Source organism: Biomphalaria glabrata, chromosome 5 (genome assembly GCF_947242115.1).
Source record: "Biomphalaria glabrata chromosome 5, xgBioGlab47.1, whole genome shotgun sequence".
Taxonomy (NCBI): Eukaryota; Metazoa; Mollusca; class Gastropoda; family Planorbidae; genus Biomphalaria; species Biomphalaria glabrata.
The window spans coordinates 46,002,100-46,023,942 of record NC_074715.1 but is presented as its reverse complement, the minus strand read 5'-3'; the positions used below and the strand labels follow the sequence as shown (position 1 = coordinate 46,023,942).

Sequence of the window (21,843 nt, the reverse complement as noted above, 5' to 3'; positions counted from 1 at the left end):
TCACTATTGCGCATATAAAATACTTGTTAAATCAACAAAAAAATCAATCCCACAAATAAAAGGAAAGACATCTGTTTTGTTTACGATTTCCTCTTCTTGTTTCTTAATCAACATAATTTCAATTGTCCAAACATATTTGTATGAATTCGGAGACAATCCTTGAAGCAATAAAGGGCAATAACCTGCCTCCAGGTTACCTTCGTGCGCGTGCAGGCTTACTGCCTTCTCCTCCGCCCCTCCTCTTCACTCGGTCATTGTTTTATTGTGCCAGCAAGACATTAATAAATAGATAAAGCAATTCTTGATCATATTGTGATTACCTCCCTTCCAAATATCCCTCTCTTATAAACAGGCGCGTCTCTCCCGCGTCCCCGACTCAGTTAGCAGCCACAGCTATGACGTAGCTGAACCGCTATCACGTGCTTCCGGAAGCCATATAAAGTGGCGCGCAGTTTCAGACGACTCTGGAGAAGTCTAGACTAAAGTGTTGGTTTTCATTCCAACCTGGTCACAGATGACACGTTAGTGAACGCGACGTTTAAATAACGTTAGGCCAGGCGTTTAAAGTTTAAAATATAAACAACTTTAAACAACAAGAGACATTAATTCGGCGCTGAACAGTAAGTAATGATTAAAACTAAAATGTAGAAAACAGACGTTAGTTTTTAAATAAAAATACACGTATCACTTTAAGATCCCAGTTATGTGTTTATAGTTCTCATTTATACGTTTATACTTCTCATTTAAACGTTTATAGTTCTCATTTATAAGTTTATAGTTCTGATTTATAAGTTTATTCTTCTCATTTATAAGTTTATACTTCTCATTTATAAGTTTATACTTCTCATTTATAAGTTTATACTTCTCATTTATAAGTTTATACTTCTCATTTATAAGTTTATACTTCTCATCTATAAGTTTATAGTTCTTACTTGCTCAAACTTAAAAAAAGTTTCCCACTAAGAAAATAAGGATACAGAGCACAACAACAGTTCTACTTAAGTGTTCCTAGATTTCATGCAGGAACTGCAACTTCAAATTTAAACGTCTGAACGTTTATAAGTTGCACTGCAAAGACTTGCTTCCAAACCAATAATAATCTCAAGCAAAGGCGTTTTTTTCTTTCTAGACTGGAGGGTCACTTAAAAGACTTTCTATTAAAACCTTCATGTACAAATTCATTTAGAACTAAAAGAACACCAAAGCGACTCTTTGCAAAATGAGCTCGGAAATATTTTTATCTTATGCTTTCTTCACAAATTATCTAATACTTTATAGATATCTTTTATATGTTCATAATTTCCATGTACTATTAGCGTATTCACTCTATAAGCAGAAAAAAACAACACCAACATAATAATGACTTCTAATTGGTTGTGATATCACTTTGACAGTGACCTGGTACCCATTTCATAACACAGACGTTACTTAGGGCGCCCCCCTCCACAATCGACGAATTATTTAATTCATCCCACTAATTCATCTAATTACACCGCCAGCAATGGGCCAGACCTCCCAGCCTATAATAACCCTGGTTGACCTCAGGAATTCGATTAATGAAATTGACCTAGTGTGAACCATCGTCTGCTGGTGATTAGCGAATGATTGAAAAGGGGTTCAAATTGCTAAAGCTATAAGTGTTTACTGTGTCCAGGGAGTCTCACGTAACAAATTGGGAGAAAACTTTCCTTCACTGCATTTTTATAGGAAATTTTAATGAATTAAAAAGAAATAAATATTTTAAAAAGTCAAACATTTATGGAAATTATTCTTATTGACAAAATTTAATATCTTTTTTTTTGTCCGCACACAAAAATAGGTAACGTTAAGTTAAGGTACATCTTTCAGACCTTGTGATCTAAGTGAACAAACAATGTGATGTTCATATGTCTTTATTCCCGACGGTTAACGAAGGTTTCACGTGGCCAGAACAACGATGAAACGCCTTGACTTTCTCAAAGAATGCCAAGAACCCATTAGAGTTGGGTGGACTTAGGGTCGTTTGAAGGATTCCAAATTTTAAAATCAGTTTTCAGAGCGATAAACGAACTCTTCTTTGGCCTGCATGTCGTTCCAGCAGCTGCGTGCCGTCATACGACTTAGGGTGCTGATCATTCAGAATATGACAACACTTTCAAGCGACCTAGAACGTCTGATGTATTGTTTTTTTCATTGTGCGAGTTTACTTTTCTTAACTCGCAAATAAGTTGTTAGGTTCGTTGACTAATGCTGTTCAATGGGACTTTCGAATCTATTGTTAATATTTCCAGAAATCTTTCAAACACTTTAATGTCGCAAATCCAATGATTTCTTTGTGTTTTTTTAAATACTCAACTTGTGTATTTCATTTCTAACTCAGCTTTTTTTAAATACTCAACTTGTGTATTTCATTTTTAACTCAGCTTTATTTAATACTCAGCTTGTGTAAATCAAAACATGTTCCAATTCTATGATATGTAGCCAGAAGCGACATTTTGGCGGGAAACGGGAGTGCCGAGCTTTGTCTCCGTTGAGCAGACGCGTTAAAAAAAAAAGATTCCCGTTCGAACCCAATTATGTGTTTTTTAATTTGACTTGGTGAGCATTTGGCTGATCTTTTGGTGGCTAGTGGTCTTTTTGTGTTCGGACTGCAGACTTAATGATGTGAGATTCGAATTCGAGCTGCTCTAACGTAGATTAATAGTTATAGAAGGCCCGAATACAGCCTCGTCGCAACATGTTGACAAGAACTATAGATATCCACTACCCAGAGGCTACGATGTTATAGGTCAGTGTTAGGCCTTCTATGAAGATTGGTCTCTTTCCAGCGCCTGCTGATCTTCAGATGCATAACACTGAAACATGTTTTCAAATTCTATCAAGAAGTAACCACCGCAACCTGTAGCCTACAAAAAAAAAGTATAATTTCGAGCGTGCACAATTTTTAGACATTATTAACTTTTCTGCTAAGGCTTTTACAAGTCTGAACTGAACTTAATCTGTTATCTTTGTAAAGCTCTTTGACGTCTGTTAAAAAAAAGCACTTCTGGTCTTCTTGTAATTTACAGGAAAAAAAAACAAACTAGCTTAAACCCATGAATTAATGAGTTGAATGTAAAATTGTAGGACTGTTGTTCCCTCTTTAAATAGAACTGACTTGATAGCGTCAATTTAAGGAGTAGAGATAAGTGATGGTATACGAATGACGAACTGTTTTCGGTGATGTGTGTACGTGCGTGCGTGTGTTGATGTGTTATCGCAGTGCTGTCGTTTGTTACGTTGGGACAGGCTCATTGAATGGTGTGAATTCACTAGAGTGACAGACTATATTAAGGCTTTTAGAGGTACGCTTCAAAGTGTGGAGATAGAATCTGAGAAAACAGGTTGGTGACGTTACGTAACGATAGATCATCTAGTCACTGCAACATTACTCGTGTGTGTTGCATACATGTGAAGTGGTGTTTGAACTTAGCATACATTAGTTGAAGTTCTAGTTCGGGTCCATTCTGTGTTCAGTGTCTGTGTTAGAGTCGCTGACATCCTGACAGACCAAATAGCTGCTATCTCTATCCACTGGAGCGTGGTTACTCCTTGTGAATTAGGAGGGCACACAGAAGTTTACTGGCGTGTCAATAGCATTGGAAATAATTTTAAGTTGGTTTTATTTTAAAAACGACGCTAAAAACAACAGTGTTAAAAGACTTTCACTACGACAATGACGATAAATTATGTTTATTTTTTTTTAATCTACGATCTATACGCGAAATACGGACAAAAACAAACCAAAAAGATTTTTTCTACCGTGAACCTTTGTAGAGTTTGCACTTTGGATATCATCTGCTCTAGAATCGTGCTTTGAAAGGGCATACAAAGAACAATACCAAAATAAAAATAAAAATAGTCGGGTCTCCGTTCAAAGGTCAAGGATAGAAAGATTGTATTGTGACGTAATAAAGTGTTGAAATCTTTGCGGCTCCATAAGAACTTAAAAACTTAGACTTTCAGTGGCGAACTAGGGTGGATGATCGATCTTTGAAAATCGCCACTGTAGACTTTACTCGTAGTAAGACATACACAGACTCTTGAAGCTTTGAGAAGTCGTAGTTGTCACTTTAGTACATTCCATGAGAAGATCCGGGGGTCATAGACTTGTCAACTTTTTTGTGTGTAGAAATCAAGTTTGAAACCCACGTCCTTGGTCTCTCTACCACACGTTATGGGCCCACCCCTCTACACTTTCTAGTCTGCTGTTGTACTGCTATAATCCAGATATTGCCATGGCATCCAACATTTTCTAAGTTTATTCCCTCTTTTACCTAATTTCAGAACCAAAATAAAATGTGTGTGTCTTTTTATCATGTGTACGATTCTGTGTGTGTCTTTTATATCATCTTTAGCACTATGTGTATGTGTCTTTTATATCATCTTTAGGACTATGTGTATGTGTGTCTTTGCATCATGAATAGGATACTCAGTGTGTGTCTCTTTCTATAATATCTTCTAGGAATATGTGTGTGTGTCTTTGTCTTTGTATCATGTGTAGGATCAGGGCCGGCATAAGCAAACTAGGCAACAAACTTGGTGGAGGCCTCGAGCAGGGCACAAAACAGGTGTTGCTAGAGAGGGTTTGAGTACTCTAGGTTTGAAATAAATGATGTCATTTTATTTTTTCGTTGCTTTTCTATTTCATTTGGGGCCACTTAGTGTGTGTGTGTGTGTGTGCCTTTGTATCATTTAATGTAGGACTATACGTATATCTCCTTGTATCATGTGTCGGACTTTATGTATGTGTGTATATGGACTATATGATCTTGTATTATATGTGTAGGACTAAATGTATATGTGTGTAGTGTGCAACACACTAGAAGACACATTAATATATCGATCATTTGTAACAAACGAGCTAGTTGTGTTGTTGGACCTGTGCTCCCATGTAATCAATGATCGTCAAATTTTAATTACCTCGTACACCGCGGGTCTGATTACACGGCGCACGTCCTAATAGAGTACCATCGCCACACTCGCTCATTGCTGCAGTGACTGAACGTCTGAATGAACGAGACATTTGACCGCGCACGTCCTCACAGCTAGACCATCGTCAGACATCAGCCAACCAGTGAGTGTATGGAATTATTATCTTATATAATACAGACGTTACTTCAAAAAAGAAGATGATTACGTCCTACGCGTCATGCATTTAGTCATGCATATTAACCCAATGACTTAAATTCTGCCAAGTCACTGGTTTTCCTGGCTAGCTCAGGCAACCCATTCCATGCTCTAATAGCACTAGGGAAGAAGGAGTATTTGTACAAATTTGTCCTAGCATATGGGACCAGGAATGTGCCTTTATCTTTGTGTCTTTCAGAGTATTTTATTAAATTTTGTTTTTGTATTTGAAGATATTGTCATTTTTTTTTCTTAATGAGGACAATGAGTTTGTTAGATTCATTCCCATAAACCTTTTTGGTGGTCGATGAATCTTAACCCTTCAATTAACCCATGTTGTACGTTTATTTTAGGATTGGGGGTATATGCAATTTTAGATGTTACATAAACTAGACCAAGGACGTGGTGGCTGAGGGTTAAAGTGTTTAGCTTTCGAACTGAGGAGTCTCGGGTTCGGATGAAGACTGGGATTTTGAATTTCGGGATATTTAGAACGCCGCCGAGTCCCCCCAACTCTAATGGGTACCTGACTTTAATTAGGGAAAACAAAGGCGCCTGGCCTTTGTGCTGGCCCTCATTGACTGTCGGTCATAGAAACAAATTGCATCTACTGCTATATAAATCGCAAGGTCTGAAAGGGGTACTTTTACTTTTTTTAAAGCTAGAACCACTGATCATGTCAAATGTCAAGATAGCGTGCTTCATCAACTGGTCATTTCATTTTTTGCTAACGTGTCACACACACACTTCTTTACAACGGCTGAGGTGAATGTGTTAAAAGAGAGAGAGAGAGAGAGAGAGAGACGATATTTGAGTAGACTCTAATTAATACTCATTAAGACACTTGGGCACGGAGTTAGATAGAAAGAAATAATTAAACGTACGACAGCTGGCTGAGTAAACGGCTTAATTTTGTAAATGTTTATTTAAAGAAATGTTTGAACTTGAGAACTGCGTCCTGTGACTACATTATAGAAAACAAAAATAGCACAACGTCAAGGGAGATCACTGCTTAACTTCGTTACAACTTTACAAATAATTTGGATTATAAAAGTATTCTTTAAATTTGTTTTATGTGAGATTATAATGTAACAATATTCAATCAGTCGAGGTTTATGTCAAGTTTACGAAAATCTATTCCCTTCCAAAGATCTGAGAAAAAAAAAAACACTTGACTTCTGCAACGCTGTCCACTTCCAGGCTTCGACCAGCAGAAGGAGAAGTGAACGATCTATTACATCGTTATTTGAGGGCTTGTCCTCTCCACACGAGGGCCTTGTCCACTCATCGCCCAGTCATAAACTGGCTGTTAAAATTAGGTGATGACTTGACCTCCCCTAACCTCTCTCTCCCCTCTCCGTGTCACCATTCACTTCCTCTCGCGCTCTGACGTAATTTTAAATAACCCTACTTAGCAGGACTGCACCTCAGTCTTGACCTGGACTCAGACCTGTGCGCATTTCTGTGGCTGGGGTTAAAGTTGTTCAATGAAGTTGTTTGGTTTATACATTTCTTCATGAGTATAATTCTTTCATTATATATACAATTTTCTTCTGACAACAAGAAGGTAAAATAGTGTTATACTTCTATATTGCATAGCTGTTCATGTGTAGATCTATGTAGAGTTATGTAATTGTGTATGATTGCTTACAGCCAAACGCAGCCAGTCGGTCAGTAATTGGTTTATTTTTTTAATTTTAGGTTTGCATAGACTTCCTCAAATTTGCTTAATCTATTGCTTTTCTATTTAAACTTCAATTAAATATTTACAGAATTTGTGTTTAATCATATTGGAATCTTTAAGAAAATGTTTTCTAAAATATAGATCTATAACCGAATATTGTTGTTTTTTGTTTTTGTTTTAGATAGAAGATAGAATGAATGAAGTTCATTTCGTAGACATTATTTTAGTGCGACTGTAGACGGCAATTCATTTGCTTCATTATTTGAAACATGATCTCGTGATGCAGCCGTAGGATCTGTGCACTTTTAAATCTGTGCACTTTTAAATCTGTACACTTTTAAATCTGTACACCTTTAGATCTGTACACCTTTAGATCTGTACACTTTTAGATCTGTACACTTTTAGATCTGTACACCTTTAGATCTGTACACTTTTAAATCTGTGCACTTTTAAATCTGTACACTTTTATTTCTGTACACTTTTATTTCTGTACACTTTTATTTCTGTACACGGGCGTTCTATTTAGACTCATATTTACGTACATGTAGGTTATCCCCTATATTAATATCTCCACTTTTAAATTAAATTAAGAATCTTGAAATTCTAGAGTTTAGAATCTGGACGGACGTTGATTTTAGTCTCACGCTACTATAGAATGCCTAATGATGTTCAATGGACTTAATGAGTTCTGTGTTCTACGTGCATAGCAACTGGACACGCCTCTGTACGTTGAACATTACACATGGTAGTCCGGTGCTTACATACTGTAATTCTCTTGGACACTTAAACCTTATCTAACATTTAATTATATTTTAAATTGGTCTAGGTTCTAATAATTAATTCAACTTAAGTGCTTGAGTTATAAACATGGGTGTGACGACCATTCCATTCATCACAATTGTCGATCCGATTTTTAAAAATTTTTGCTGTATTTTTTAAAACATTTACAAACATCGCTGATGATGTAGGTGGGCGCTGATTCTGTTGCATGTATTTGTCACCTAACACATAGTAAATGTTTTCTTTATACATTTTGTACTGTAAACATCTGTAAAACAATGTCATTGTTAAAATTTTAATATTTATTTATAAAGACAAAGTAAGTACAGTTTGATTTGTGATAACAAAAAAAAAAGGTTTTATCTTTACTTTTAAAACCCCCTCGCGTTCTTTCTGTTCAATTGAGAACCATCTTTAAGTATTCAATCTTGTTTTAAAAGTAAATAGTTTGGTTTGTTTATCCAGTACATCATGTGGCAGGATGTTTATCTCCTCTCACGTCATTGACAGGATGTTATACACTTACCCGTATATTTCCTTTCACAAAAAATATAAAACCAACATTAAATGACTGTCATCCGTCAGACTGGATATAACAAGCCAATTAGGTCAACTTCCTAACAAGATATACTGGCTATTTATATAAACTAGTATGCAATTTTTTACATTTATTTTACAGGTTAGCTAATAAGCAAACTGGCTATAATAAAGCTAAATAGCTGTACTTGCTAACTAGCTTAAGACTGATTACTAGCTGAATTAATTACTTAACTATGTATCTCGTTATCTCAAACAAAAAAACAAGCAAATAGTCCGTGAATTTGTCAAGGTGTTAGTACAATCTTTTCCTTTACTTGCTCAAACTAGATCACTACCAGCTACAAACGAAATAAACTTAGGTCAGCATTAAGTTCGTATCTCTTTAACAGTTTTTTTTTTTTGTCTTCTTCAGGTCATTGGCAGGTATTTAAGATAGTCAGCTCTTAGCAACAGAGAATAAAAACCACCGAAAGGAAAAAAAAATTAGGCCAGATTGAAATCTGCTATTACGTATTGTCATTCGATTATCTAATCTAATCCTAGAGAGAGAGGGAGGTGACAGAAACACAGAGAGGGACGAGGACCGGAAATTTCCAAACTTAGAATATCAGCCGTCATCTCGTTGTGTAAAGTTGACCGGAGCTTGAACCAGTAAGGGTAAGGCTTGACGATAATCTTTGAATCAAAACACCCGCACCTACCTGGTTGTACACTTTGGTCACATGACCCTCTTTCAGGTGTTAACGTTCAGACGAACAGGATTTACCTGAGAGACCCTCCCGCTACCACCGTGCCCCCGAGATCTAGGATTTTAATTCATTTAAAAAAAAGCGGACCTTTTCTCAGTGACATTGTGTCTGTGCCCATTACGTTGTTGTTTGATTCAGTGCCATCAATATTCCCAGGGATCGTTTATTGAATCACGTACCGAGCTGGCAACAAGCTTTTTTAGCTCGGAGGTTTAACTCAAGTCTGGAGTGAAGATCGAAGCATTGACCTTCAGTGTTTAAATCGTCTGTTGACAAACAGTTTAACCAACGGTTTAACCAAGCTGTAAACACCTAACGACGTTTCTGTGTCTGATTCAGTACTTGGGATAAATTGTTATTTTGGATATTGTGGTCTACCAAAGGCTCGACACGATTTCGAGATATTGTGTTTGAAAGGATTGTTTGATCAAGTCATAACAAACACCTATTCACAGTTATTTATAACTCTAATCAAAGGGAAGATAAAGTTTTCTGTGTAAAGCAGTCTACTTCACAATTACCAGCATGACATCATTGGCAGTTTCCAAGCAAGTCATTGTTGACTTTTTCGTCTTCCTTTCACGTAAGTAATTGATCTGTACACTGTGGATTTATACATTTATATTTATATAATTATATTACATTATTATATATTTATATTTATTGTTTAAAAAATGCATTTATTTGCATCATACCTATAAATATAATATATTGAAAGCCGAGCCTAGATTACCTTCAAATTTGTTTTAGAAAACAAAAAACAATAACATTTCTGGTCTTAATAAATACATTACATTAAACAATTCATCACTATTTATGTAAACCCATGGAACCTTTTTTGCAGAACGAGAGATAAATTTTCAAAGTACATGAGAACTCTTTTTTTAACTGCACAACAAGTATGCAAGCGATTGGCCAACATTCTCCCTTTTGGAGAGTATGTTGTTGTTTTTTTCAATTAGAATACCAATTGTGGCAAAATATGTAGGTCCTATCTGGGGTTGCTCAACATTAATCTTCGGACTCGAAGACAAGCCTTATTGTTATTGATTGTAACATCGGCGTCTACCCGATTTCTGTCTTCCTTAGGCCCAATAGCATAAACAAGCAAAATTTAGAAAAAAGGTTATAAAAGGGAGAAATTACTGCCACTTCTCTCACTACTGCAAGATTAATCTCCTTTCTTTATATACGACAAAATTACTTACTTACCATTAATAAATTAACTAATTGGTTATTTTTTTTATGATTCTTGTGTTGTTGACGACAATGAATAATTGTGCTAAGTTTTAATTAGATCCTGGAATGGAAAGTGGCAGAAATAACGTGTACAAGATTTGTACCAGACAGACAGACGGAGTGAGTTGATCTAAGACTATAGCTCATTGATGCTGTAGAGTATCATGTAAGTTCGAAGGGGCTCGTTGCGCCTGGGCTCAAGACTAACAGGGGCCTAGAATGGAGATTACAAGATAGCCGTGAATTACTTTTCAAGACTTCGTGCCACTTTATTCATTGTTCTGTGACCTGTTGTTATAATTCTTGAACTCTGGCCCACTGTCAACTTGCTACGCCTCTGCATAGATTTATTTTATACACAGACGTAATGGAGTATAGATTCTAGCTTGATAATGTCTAGTAATCAATTAGTTATCATAAGCAAAACTTGTATTCAAATATTCCTACTTAAAATGTTATCATTTGAAAAAGAAATGTAAGACCTTAATGTCCAACTGAAATGTTTCGTTAACGTATATTTGTGTACCTTGTCAAAGATTTAATGACACCTACACACCGTACTAGGCTTTTATTTCCCATGGGCACAGAAAGACTCGGAACTGGCAGTAACTTTAACTCGAGCGTTGATCTCTTCTAATGCAGGCGAACTTGAAACACGGCTGTTGAAGACAAAACGTGAAACACGGCTGTTAAAGACAAAACGTGAAAAACGGTTGTTAAAGAGATATGAACTTGAAACACGGCTGTTGAAGACAAAACGTGAAACACGGTTGTTAAAGAGATACGAAGTGAAACACGGCTGTTAAAGATATACGAATGTGAAACACAGCTGTTAAAGAGAAACGAACGTGAAACACGGCTGTTGAAGAGACAAAACGTGAATCACGGCTGTTAAAGAGATACGAACCTGAAACACGGCTCTTAAAGAGACACAAACGTGAAACACGGCTGTTGAAGAGACAAAACGTGAATCACGGCTGTTAAAGAGACAAAACGTGAAACACGGCTGTTAAAGAGACAAAACGTGAATCACGGCTGTTGAAGAGACAAAACGTGAATCACGGCTGTTAAAGAGACAAAACGTGAATCACGGCTGTTAAAGAGACACTAACCTGAAACACGGCTGTTAAAGAGATACAAACCTGAAACACGGCTGTTAAAGAGACACTAACGTGAAACACGTCTGTTAAAGAGACACTAACGTGAAACACGTCTGTTAAAGAGACACTAACCTGAAACACGTCTGTTAAAGAGACACTAACGTGAAACACGTCTGTTAAAGAGACACTAACGTGAAACACGGCTGTTGAAGAGACAAAACGTGAAACACGGCTGTTGAAGAGACAAAACGTGAATCACGGCTGTTGAAGAGACAAAACGTGAATCACGGCTGTTAAAGAGACAAAACGTGAATCACGGCTGTTAAAGAGACACTAACCTGAAACACGGCTGTTAAAGAGACACTAACGTGAAACACGGCTGTTAAAGAGACACTAACCTGAAACACGGCTGTTAAAGAGACACTAACGTGAAACACGTCTGTTAAAGAGACACTAACGTGAAACACGTCTGTTAAAGAGACACTAACGTGAAACACGGCTGTTAAAGAGACACTAACCTGAAACACGGCTGTTAAAGAGACTCTAACGTGAAACACGGCTGTTAAAGAGACACTAACGTGAAACACGGCTGTTAAAGAGACACTAACGTGAAACACGTCTGTTAAAGAGACACTAACGTGAAACACGTCTGTTAAAGAGACACTAACGTGAAACACGTCTGTTAAAGAGACACTAACGTGAAACACGTCTGTTAAAGAGACACTAACGTGAAACACGGCTGTTAAAGAGACACTAACCTGAAACACGGCTGTTAAAGAGACACTAACGTGAAACACGTCTGTTAAAGAGATACAAACCTGAAACACGGCTGTTAAAGAGATACGTGAAACACGTCTGTTAAAGAGATACAAACCTGAAACACGGCTGTTAAAGAGATACGTGAAACACGGTTGTTAACGAGACACAATCGCTCCATTTATTGTGACAGAAATGACTTGTCAAACAAAAGACTTAGACGTGACTGCACGGCTCATCTCCCTAAATGTGAAATCATGAATGTGTACTTTAAAAAAAAAAAAGTGTCGCGGCATTCTTCTTCGCTACTTCCAATATAGAGACTTCGAAACATTAAACCCTTGTATACTTTGGAAAATACAACTTCCTTGTACAATCTTTAAGTTAAGGGCAAGTGGGAATAATGGAAGTCTTATAAAGTTACGAGTAAATTATTTTGTAGTGTGTCTTGCTGATTACAAAGTCGGTAAATAACTTCAAAATAAAAAATTACTTTTTAATAAAAAAAAAAAATAAATATAATGAAATCCCCTACAAGTATTCACTGGCTAGCTGTCCAGTTGGTCGAAAAAAATGGCTATTCAAATTCCAGTTCATCAGGCGTAGTTTTAAATGAACTCGTTGGTCAATGAGTCCAACTAGCACGCACAATTTAGATTTCGTAAAGACTTAATTAAATCACTGTTTAATTTAGACAAAACACTAAACTCCATAGTACTCTAGCTATCAGAACGATTCAATATGTTGCATTATAGCTTTCAGAATGATTCTGTTGGTTGTATTCTATGAACTCATTGTATGGTTCACTTTTGCTCAAACAGTTATTTACAGATATATGAAATTTGTTTTGATCGTGGAAATAGGGTATCGAAATTAGCAAAAGGCCTTATCGTTTGCTGAGTTTATATTGATAAAGTCATACTATACTCAGAAAAACACAACGATAAAGGCACATTTCTCGTTTCATATGCTAGGACAAATTTGTACAAATGTTCTTACCTAGTGCTATGCATGGAACGGGTTGCCTGAATCAACCAGGAAAACCAACGACTTGGCAGAGGTTAAGTCATTGATTAACATGCATGACTAGATTGACCTAGGGACACGCGTAGGACGTAACCATCATCTTTTTTGAAGAGTCGTCTGTATTTTATAAGATAAGATAAGATTTAAGACATACAACACACACACACACACGTACACACACAAGTCATGTGATGTGTAATACAAAGTACTAATTGTCACATTAAAAGAAAAGCGTGTATCCCCATATACCCCCCCCCAGCCCTTACAAAAAAACAACAACATTATCTTGAGGGTGGGGCGAGGTCATACCAGTTGAGTCATTCGAGTCGATTCGACCTTTAGTATCTTGAGGTTAATTAAATTGAACCTTGAACCTATGACCTGCGCGTGAATTTCGCCCCAATGATCCTCGCGTTGTAAAACTACAAGTCTTTTAATGAATCACCTTTTTCTTTTTCAGCCTATATATATATATATTAAATGTTCTTATGGAAGCCCACTGGCTAGACCAAATGGCGAAATATCTCGAACGAATTTCTCACTTACCTTCTGTTTGCCATTCGGAAATTAAAAAAAATTTTTTTTGGTAAATTAAAAAAAAACAAACTTAAGTTAAAAGTATTTGGCGAATGTTTAAATACATTTTAAAAGATATTTTATTTTTACCAGCTTCTCCGGACAAGACTACTTTTTACATTAAGGGGTCCTATAGTATCATTACCGTCGTTAAGAAATTCATAAAAGTCACTTTAAAAATATAATTAACTGGAGCGTACACCCGTGACAGTCCAAGCTCTGCATGACACCAATTTATTTTTATCAATGCACACACACTTCAAATAAGTGTCTATGTATGTGTTTGTTGAAGTGCGGCGATGGTCTATTTAGTTTACAAGCTGTGAAACATTTTTGAAATTCAATTCAGATTTTTCATTTGACTAAATCATTTAGAAGCTCTCCTGTATACCTTTACCTACCCATGATGTCTGTCTGTCTGTCCTCTCCGTCTCTCAACGAAATTTCTTTCACTAAAGTCTTTCAACCAGACTCCCAGGGGCATTGTGTACCGTGAGGTGATGTCGGCCAGGGGTTTAAACTGTATGAATGAAATGTTTCACGTCTGCTTCGTTCACTTCCCGCCAAGCTGCACGCTGTGTCACGTGACACGAATATGCCACAGTTAGTTTATTTAATTAAAATTTTTAGGCTCAGTGTCTTCTCCAGTTCTTTCACAGATTGGTATTTTCCACTAGCAATCTGAGTATTTTGATCTGGGTAGATAGTAATTTTTTTTGTTTGTTTTAGATTTTAAAACCTAAATTATTGTACTCACGTTTTTTTTTTAATTTTTTCTTCTTAAAACAGTAAATACATTTCTAATTATCATAAACATAACACTTCCCCCCTAAAAAAACACCTATTTTTGATTGCTTGTGTGTGTGTGTTTCTATAGTTACGGTGGAAAGATGCTGTCGATTGATTGTGAATAATGCAATATAGGTGGCCTTGTCATCATTGTAATTAGGACAGGCGACTCCCGAACGTGAGACTGAAGGGTTGTGTTATTTGTAGTGAGTTAGATTTTGTTTAAAATGACAATTTATATTATTACTAAAGTTTACCACTTTACTCCTATTTCATATGAGCTGGATTTTTGTCTATATTCTGATATAAGTTATATTTTCTATTGTTCACAAATAGTCATATTTCGGCGGATGACATGGTCAATTGGTTTTTCCATTCTACATTATCACCAAAATGTAACAACAAACATTTGGTGTAGTGCTACAGATTTTTCATTTAGTATTGACTATACACTAATAGAGAAGTTCTATATCAACATGAACTTAAAATAAAAAACTATCTCATGTAATATCCTCAGTTATTGTATTTATTGCGGTCAATAATGATGGGCCTTTAAAAAGGAGATAACCAGATTAATACAAACAGACTTTTACAAACGTGGTTATCTGCCCTTTACAATATATATATATATATATATATATATATATATATATATATATATATATATATTGTATTTAAAGATAAAAATATGAAATAAATCATGATATTTATTAAGTTTTACTCTTGAAACTGCTGTTAATCATTTCTTACTTTTAATTTGGGAAGTTAGGGTTCGTCTGAACTATGATTCAAGGGGGATCACAGTGTCCCTATTTCAGGATGAGAGAAAAAGTGTTGCATGTTCTTGGTTGTCCCAGAGTTGCCTCCCATTCATCGTTGAGGGTCATTCTCTACTGATTTACAAACTGCGGGTTTCTTTTCATGGGCTCTCAAGCTAGAACTCCAGCCTTTCAAGCCCTAAATCAAGTGGGGTTGGATAATTAGACGGTGCTTGATTTTGACTTAGATAATTGGAGGCCCTCGGCAAAATGAATTGTGCTGGTTCTAAATGAAATAGAAAAATAATAAGCGGCAAAAAAAACAACAACAAAAAATATGCAATTCATTGAGAACCTAGTGTACTCCAACAATAGCACTAGGGACAGGTTTCTCTATTTCTTCATTAAATAATTCCCATGAGAGACCTACCAATCGGAGGCTCTAGGCAGCTGCCTAGTTTGCCTATGCTTAAGGCCGGCCATGCTTGATATATTGCTAGAAGGGAGACTAGGGTTACAATGTAATAAACATCTATTCTGAAGGGGCTTCCTAAACATATATATATAAACAATCGAAGGGGTTGCGCATGTCTGGTTTAACTTGTATATAGTTCATGTAATTGTCATGCATTTAAGTTATATTTGCTAATGAAAGAAGGCTCTAATAAATGTGCTCTGTTTCTATCACAGTATGTGTCCCAGTTTTAATTGTACACATCATGGCCGAGCCGGTCAACGTTGGCTTTTTCTGCAAGGACGAGTCACTGACCCTGCCATACAAACCAGACACTGTCTCTCAGGCTTTGCTTCTTATAGTCAGTGTCGGATCTCCATTCGTGGTGGTAAGTAGTAACATAGGAGTCAACTTAAGACCTGATCTTTTATCGATACAATTTCTGTTCATCAGTTTTTTTTAAGTTTGTAACTGAAGAATCTAAAAGAACGTGTATCTTCTTTTTTTTTTTTTTTGAAGTAACATCTGTATTATATAAGATAAGAAGAAATTACAGACGTTCCTTCAAAAGATAAGATAATTACGTCTCACTCGTATTCATGTGTCAATCTAGTTGTGCAGGTGGGCCCAGTGGCTGAGTGGTTAAGCGCTTGGCTTCCGAAACGGGGGTCCTGGGTTCAAATCTCGGTGAAGATTAGTAATTTGCATATCGGGATTTTTAGGTTGCCCATGAGTCCATCTAACTCTAATGATTTAATTAAAGGTGTTTGGTAGTTGACTCGTTAGCCGTTTGTCAAAGAAATAGATTACCTTAATATCATCTGCCCCATAGATCGCTAGGTCTGAAAGTGGGACTGTTTAGAATACAGGTATGAGTGTTAATCAGTGACTTTAAACCTGCCAAGTCTTTGTCTGGCTGATTTACTAAGTTTGAATTTTAAAAAAATTGACACTGAAGGGAAAGTGTAATCCCTTGACGTGATTTAAACTGCGATTGAGACATTATAATCGGTTTACTGCAGTAGCCAGCATTAATGATTTTGCCAGGTACAAACTTTTGACGATCTTCCATTCAGTTTCTTTAACATGGATCACTTTTTTTTTCCACTATTACATTCTGTTTTAGACATTCTAATAATAGAGTTACTTTCCTTTTTTTGTGATTAAAAAAAAATCTTAAAGTTAGTGACCTTTTTCTGATACTGATCTTTAACCCAACATCTAATTTACATAAATCTTCTATCCGAAGAGTAGCACTACACTTTGCAGCAATCTAACACAAAAATAAGTATTTAAAAAATTATTATTTAAGGTTTCAGATCATAGTAAACCTAATTCTGATTTGTTTTAATAGGGCCATATGGGTGCTATATATAGTGATGCTGTATTGAATCTAAGACCTGATATTATTGTGACTTGCTAGAGATTACATCCATATTAAGCTTCAATTACATCCCTTTATAAGTCTTTCCATCTAACCTTTGCAGATAGCTGTCACTGAAGGTTTTCGGGCAGCTGCCAAGACACGACAGCCCCAGCGTGTGAGGACCGCCATGTTTATTTACGCCAAAGCTTTTGGTCTCTTCTTGTTTGGATTGGTCATTAACTGCATTTTCACGGACACCATCAAATATTCCTTTGGCCGGCTGCGGCCACACTTCCTTGACCTTTGCAAGCCAGACTTTACCAAGTTTAACTGTACAGATGAATACGGAGTCGCTAAGTGAGTTGTTTTTTTAAAAATCAGATCTAAATCAATGGCTTGTGAATTATGTGGCTCCGTTTGTTGGCCATGGGTTTTAGTAGTCTAGTTCAATTCAGATTACATTATGTTTGTATTGTAGATAGTAATTATGTGAAAGATGTTATATAGACTGAAAAATAAAAGATTTAATGCCATTCGATGATCCAAAAGAAACACTCTGACATGACCAACAGGAGAAACAGTTTGATATGAGAAACAGTGTGATTGTGATTTGAGAAACAGTGTGATTTAATAAACAGTGTGATATGAGAAACAGTGTGATTTAATAAACAGTGTGATATGAGAAACAGTGTGATTGTGATTTGAGAAACAGTGTGATATGAAAAACAGTGTGATATGAAATACAGTGTGATTGTGATTTGAGAAACAGTGTGATATGAAAAACAGTGTGATTTGAGAAACAGTGTGATTTGAGAAACAGTGTGATAGGAGAAACAGTGTGATATGAGAAACAGTGTGATTTGAGAAACAGTGTGATTTGAGAAACAGTGTGATAGGAGAAACAGTGTGATATGAGAAACAGTGTGATTTGAGAAACAGTGTGATATGAGAAACAGTGTGATTTGAGAAACAGTGTGATATGAGAAACAGTGTGATATGAGAAACAGTGTGATATGAGAGAAAGTTATAATTTGTATATGAATATAAATTGTATATGTTTTTATTCAATGATTTTTTTTCTATGTGCAGATATATTCAAGACTATGAATGTACTAACACATTAGCAGATGAGAAGTTAATTAAGGACAGTCACATGTCATTCCCATCAGGCCATGCGTCAGTCTCAGTTTACAGCGCCATATTTGTTGTGGTTAGTCACATTCTTTTTCTAGTTTTGTTCTAAGTAAGTTTGCAGTTTTATACATTTTAAAACATGAACAAACTATTTATCTTATATTCTAATCATTTAAGGCTATTATTTCAATTTAAAATTTTTATTTGACAGTTGTACCTTCAACTCAGAATGAACATCACTGTCTCACATTTCCTGCGCCCTGCCTTGCAAGTCGGCTTCCTGCTCATGGCCACCCTATGCTGCATCACCAGGGTGACAGACCACAAGCATTTCTCCACAGATGTCATCGCTGGAAGCTTGCTGGGCGCCACCACAGCTGGTCTCCTGGTAAATGTATTTTCATTATCTCTGGATAAATTAACTATGTAACTAACAGGAAACTGATTGTGCAGTGCTATTGGTCCACCTTGTGACAAAATGCTTTTTATTGTAAATTCTGTTTCTATAAAATATAAGTTTAACATATCCAATTTTTACTCATCAACTGGAAAGGGCAATAAACTGATTTATGAAACTTTTCAAATAAATTATATCTTTATATTTTTAGTGCTTTTAAAATGTCATGTCAATCAATAAGACATTATAGACTTAGACTTGAACGTAGTTTAAACATCTATAGTTCGGGCCAATGGTGGATCAACAAGTCAATAAATTATTTGGGACACAGAAATCAATTTTATTTTGCATTATGTGGTATAAAAGTGTGACATTGCATGAGCTAATTGTCATGGAGCTTAGAGAGATTTACAGAATGTTCCTTGACGCCTTCAGCTCTTATGATACCTGACATTTGTTTGGGAAATTAAAGTTGGAACGTGGATTAGAAGACTTCTTATACCATTAATAAATTCCTTGTCATACAATTTATAAAAACAAACTTAAGTTGATGTTCCTTTCTTATGTTTCCAATTAAACTTGTACTGTAATTTATAGGATGAATAAAAACTGAAGTTAATAATTCTTCTTTCACCCAACGTTTCATCTCTTTGATTACATTTTTCATTTCTATGTTTGGATCATTTTTTAAATGGATATGTGGGGCATTGATATTGAACCCTGTATCATCACCTCATTATCAACTTCATTTGACATTGTACAATATTTTGTATTCCAACAGTTCTTTAAAATTGGCTGGAGGCTGATCCCAGGAGCTTTAACTAGTAGCCCACCGCGATTGCCAAGGGCGACGTCCATAGAATCTGAGCCACAGACCCCAACACCGCTGTTAAGGCCAGAACGGTTGGTCATCAACAACATCTATAAGAACGGTAACGTGCAAGGACTGAAGGATGGATTTCTAAACAAAGTCTGAAAAAAGTTGTTGACATTTAGTTGAAATCGTAAACTTCTACCTAATTCTTATCACAAGAGCTTGTTTTACAAGTGACCTGTGCAATACAACTACTGGATACCAGTTTGTACCAAGTATTCCCTGTAGTTTATACAGAGAACAGTGGTGTTTGTGATTTGGGCAGTGCAAGACTGATTTTGGCCAACTGAAAGTCCACACCAGAGTTCTGAAAACTGTTGGCTTGGGTCTATGTTAACTTATTAACTCCACAAATGGACAATTTTGTTTTGTTATTTTAACAACTTCCGTTTTGTATTTTGAGAAGTTATCATTTTAACTTGTATGCAATTTATTATTATATGTAGTTTGAATGAGCACCTTCGTTCACAGCCCCCCCCCCCCCCACCTACGCACACACACACTCACACAAGCTGAGGCTATTTTACCAATTTTTAAGTGAATGTATTTAACTATATTAAGATACTGTATCTTATAAACCTGGTTAAAGAAATTCTTATTGTCCTGTGTTTGATTGAAATAGAAATTTTGTTAGTTTTGTAGGCAAAAAAAAACAACAACAAAGCAAAACAAATGTATCATGTTTTTTGTATTTTTGTTATTTGGATATTTTTCTTGATCTAAAAATTTTGTCTGTTTCTGTGCTGTTGCATTACTTTAATTATTGGGCGCTTAATTGAAAATCTAATATTATTTTTATCCAGGAAATATTGAAAATACATGAATTAAAGGTTATTTTATTGAGGGCTACATACACATTTGATTGTGGGGCATGGGAATAGTGGCTGTGTTTTGCTTAGAACTCGGAAAGGGAGATCAAATAGTACTATTGGTCTCTATTCCAAAATTGATACCTGAAGGAAACACCAAGCTGTCCCAATGTCAATTAACATTAAAAAGTAATACAACATGTAATCAAGTTTTTGTTTTAGCACATCAACTCCCACAACTAAAAACACAAACGCTGTTCCGAGACTAAACAGCACGCATCCAAGTCCAGTAAATGACTTGTCCCAGCTAATCCCTCACTGTTTGCTTTGAATACAGCAACCAATGTGTTACGTAGAGACTAAGTTCATCACCTGTGTAGTAGTGAATAAATTATGTCCACACACTTCAAGCATTCCTGTGTAAATAATGTATTATATATGACCGTCCAGCGGTGTTAGACTAGTAGCTCTATACCACTATTGTTGTAACACACCTAGATCAAGATAGTAGAATATTAAATTAAAAAATTATTAAGATAAATGAAATGCAAATAAAAACATTTATTTCATATCGTCATTTAGTTTTTCTTCTTTTTTTTCTTGAATTGATGATTGATTTAAAATATCAACTTTTATTTTACCAAAAGCTAATTTTGTATTATGCATATAGGAAGGCTAAGATCTCTTTCCAATCGCCTCAGAGCAGTGAATGCGGGTTGCCTGAATCAGATAAGGAAAGCAACTTAATTAGATTTACGTTTGATCCACATTTGTAAGCTGCCATGCACCAAGGCTCCTTGCGATACCTGGCAGTGTTCTGTAAGGTTTGCCTGTCTCCTTAACAAGGGCAAGATCCCCGCATGCACCAGTTCTATCTCTTATCTTATCTTATAAAATATAGACGTTACAAGATGTTTCAAGACTAGTCGTATCTTGTGTTTCTGAGCACCCTGCAGTGGTTGAGGATGTGTTCTACTGTCTCGTCTTCTGTGTGACAGTGTCAACATTTAGGATCGTGATTCTCTCGGACCCTAGCGAATTAGGCTCCTGTCGGACAGTGTCCGATTGGCCTGATCCTTTCTGTTTGGCCCACAAGATTAACTCATAGATAGCCTACATGTAGGACGTAGGCCTACTAATCTTCCTTTTTTGTTGTTTAAAGGAACGTGTGAAATGTATAATGTAAACACTTACATTTACCCACCGGCTATGTCCATTGATTTGTTAAGCGATTTAACACAATATACTCTTGTTGGAAAATTTCAAGATGTCTCAAGGCATTCTTGTACGATTCGAGGATAAACCCTTCCAATTCATGCCCTGTCAAATATTTAAGCGCAGAGGATTGGCCAAATTAAATCATAGATTTTTAACGTTTCATTTTGTTTTAGATTAGGTTGTCATTTCAACAGCGCCTTGAGCGTACATTATGTTTGTTTACAGCGCTCTATTAATGAAGTCATTATTATTTCCGGATAAATATGGCAGAAGTCTCCAGATTGCTTCAGATTTTTGGGATTGTCGCAAGAGTTGAATCGCAGACTCTTGGAAATCTGTTCCCACGGAAGCCCGCGTACATCGGCCTGTCTCAACTATTGCTCTGTCTGGGAGGTCTCCAAGCTGATGTAGGACCCTATTACCAATGGCTCTTATCCCAAGACGCT

The 21,843-nt window shown here is 36.1% G+C and overlaps 1 protein-coding gene and 1 long non-coding RNA gene across 4 annotated transcripts; one reads left to right on the top strand and one right to left on the bottom strand.

Moving 5' to 3' along the window:
- The first annotated feature begins 473 nt into the window (after window positions 1–473).
- Window positions 474–20,756, top strand: LOC106067304 (phospholipid phosphatase 1-like). Of its 3 annotated transcripts, none has more exons than XM_056030083.1 (7): window positions 474–620; window positions 8,565–9,484; window positions 15,836–15,987; window positions 17,087–17,322; window positions 18,055–18,175; window positions 18,311–18,487; window positions 19,278–20,756. In XM_056030083.1, exons 2-7 carry the CDS (start codon window positions 9,427–9,429, stop codon window positions 19,470–19,472), a joined length of 939 nt encoding a protein of 312 aa, XP_055886058.1. In that variant the 5' UTR covers window positions 474–620; window positions 8,565–9,426; the 3' UTR covers window positions 19,473–20,756. The 3 variants fall into 3 exon arrangements, with proteins under 3 accessions (XP_055886058.1, XP_055886057.1, XP_055886056.1); XM_056030082.1 differs by lacking the exon at window positions 474–620 and adding an exon at window positions 3,210–3,362; XM_056030081.1 differs by lacking the exon at window positions 474–620 and adding an exon at window positions 6,571–6,715.
- Window positions 9,374–12,246, bottom strand: LOC129926406 (uncharacterized). The gene is made up of 3 exons (XR_008778065.1): window positions 12,115–12,246; window positions 10,667–10,799; window positions 9,374–9,504 (listed from the first exon to the last, which is right to left on the bottom strand). It is a non-coding gene; the product is annotated as an uncharacterized LOC129926406 (long non-coding RNA).
- Window positions 20,757–21,843: the final 1,087 nt, after the last annotated feature.

What these genes read in the sequence shown, in the direction of transcription:
- LOC106067304 (XM_056030083.1), top strand. Translation starts at nt 9,427, where the DNA reads ATGACATCATTGGCAGTTTCCAAGCAAGTCATTGTTGACTTTTTCGTC. An exon ending in CTTTTTCGTCTTCCTTTCAC is followed by an intron (nt 9,485 to 15,835) that starts GTAAGTAATTGA and finishes TTTCTATCACAG; the next exon opens with TATGTGTCCCAGTTTTAATT. An exon ending in ACAGCGCCATATTTGTTGTG is followed by an intron (nt 18,176 to 18,310) that starts GTTAGTCACATT and finishes TTTATTTGACAG; the next exon opens with TTGTACCTTCAACTCAGAAT.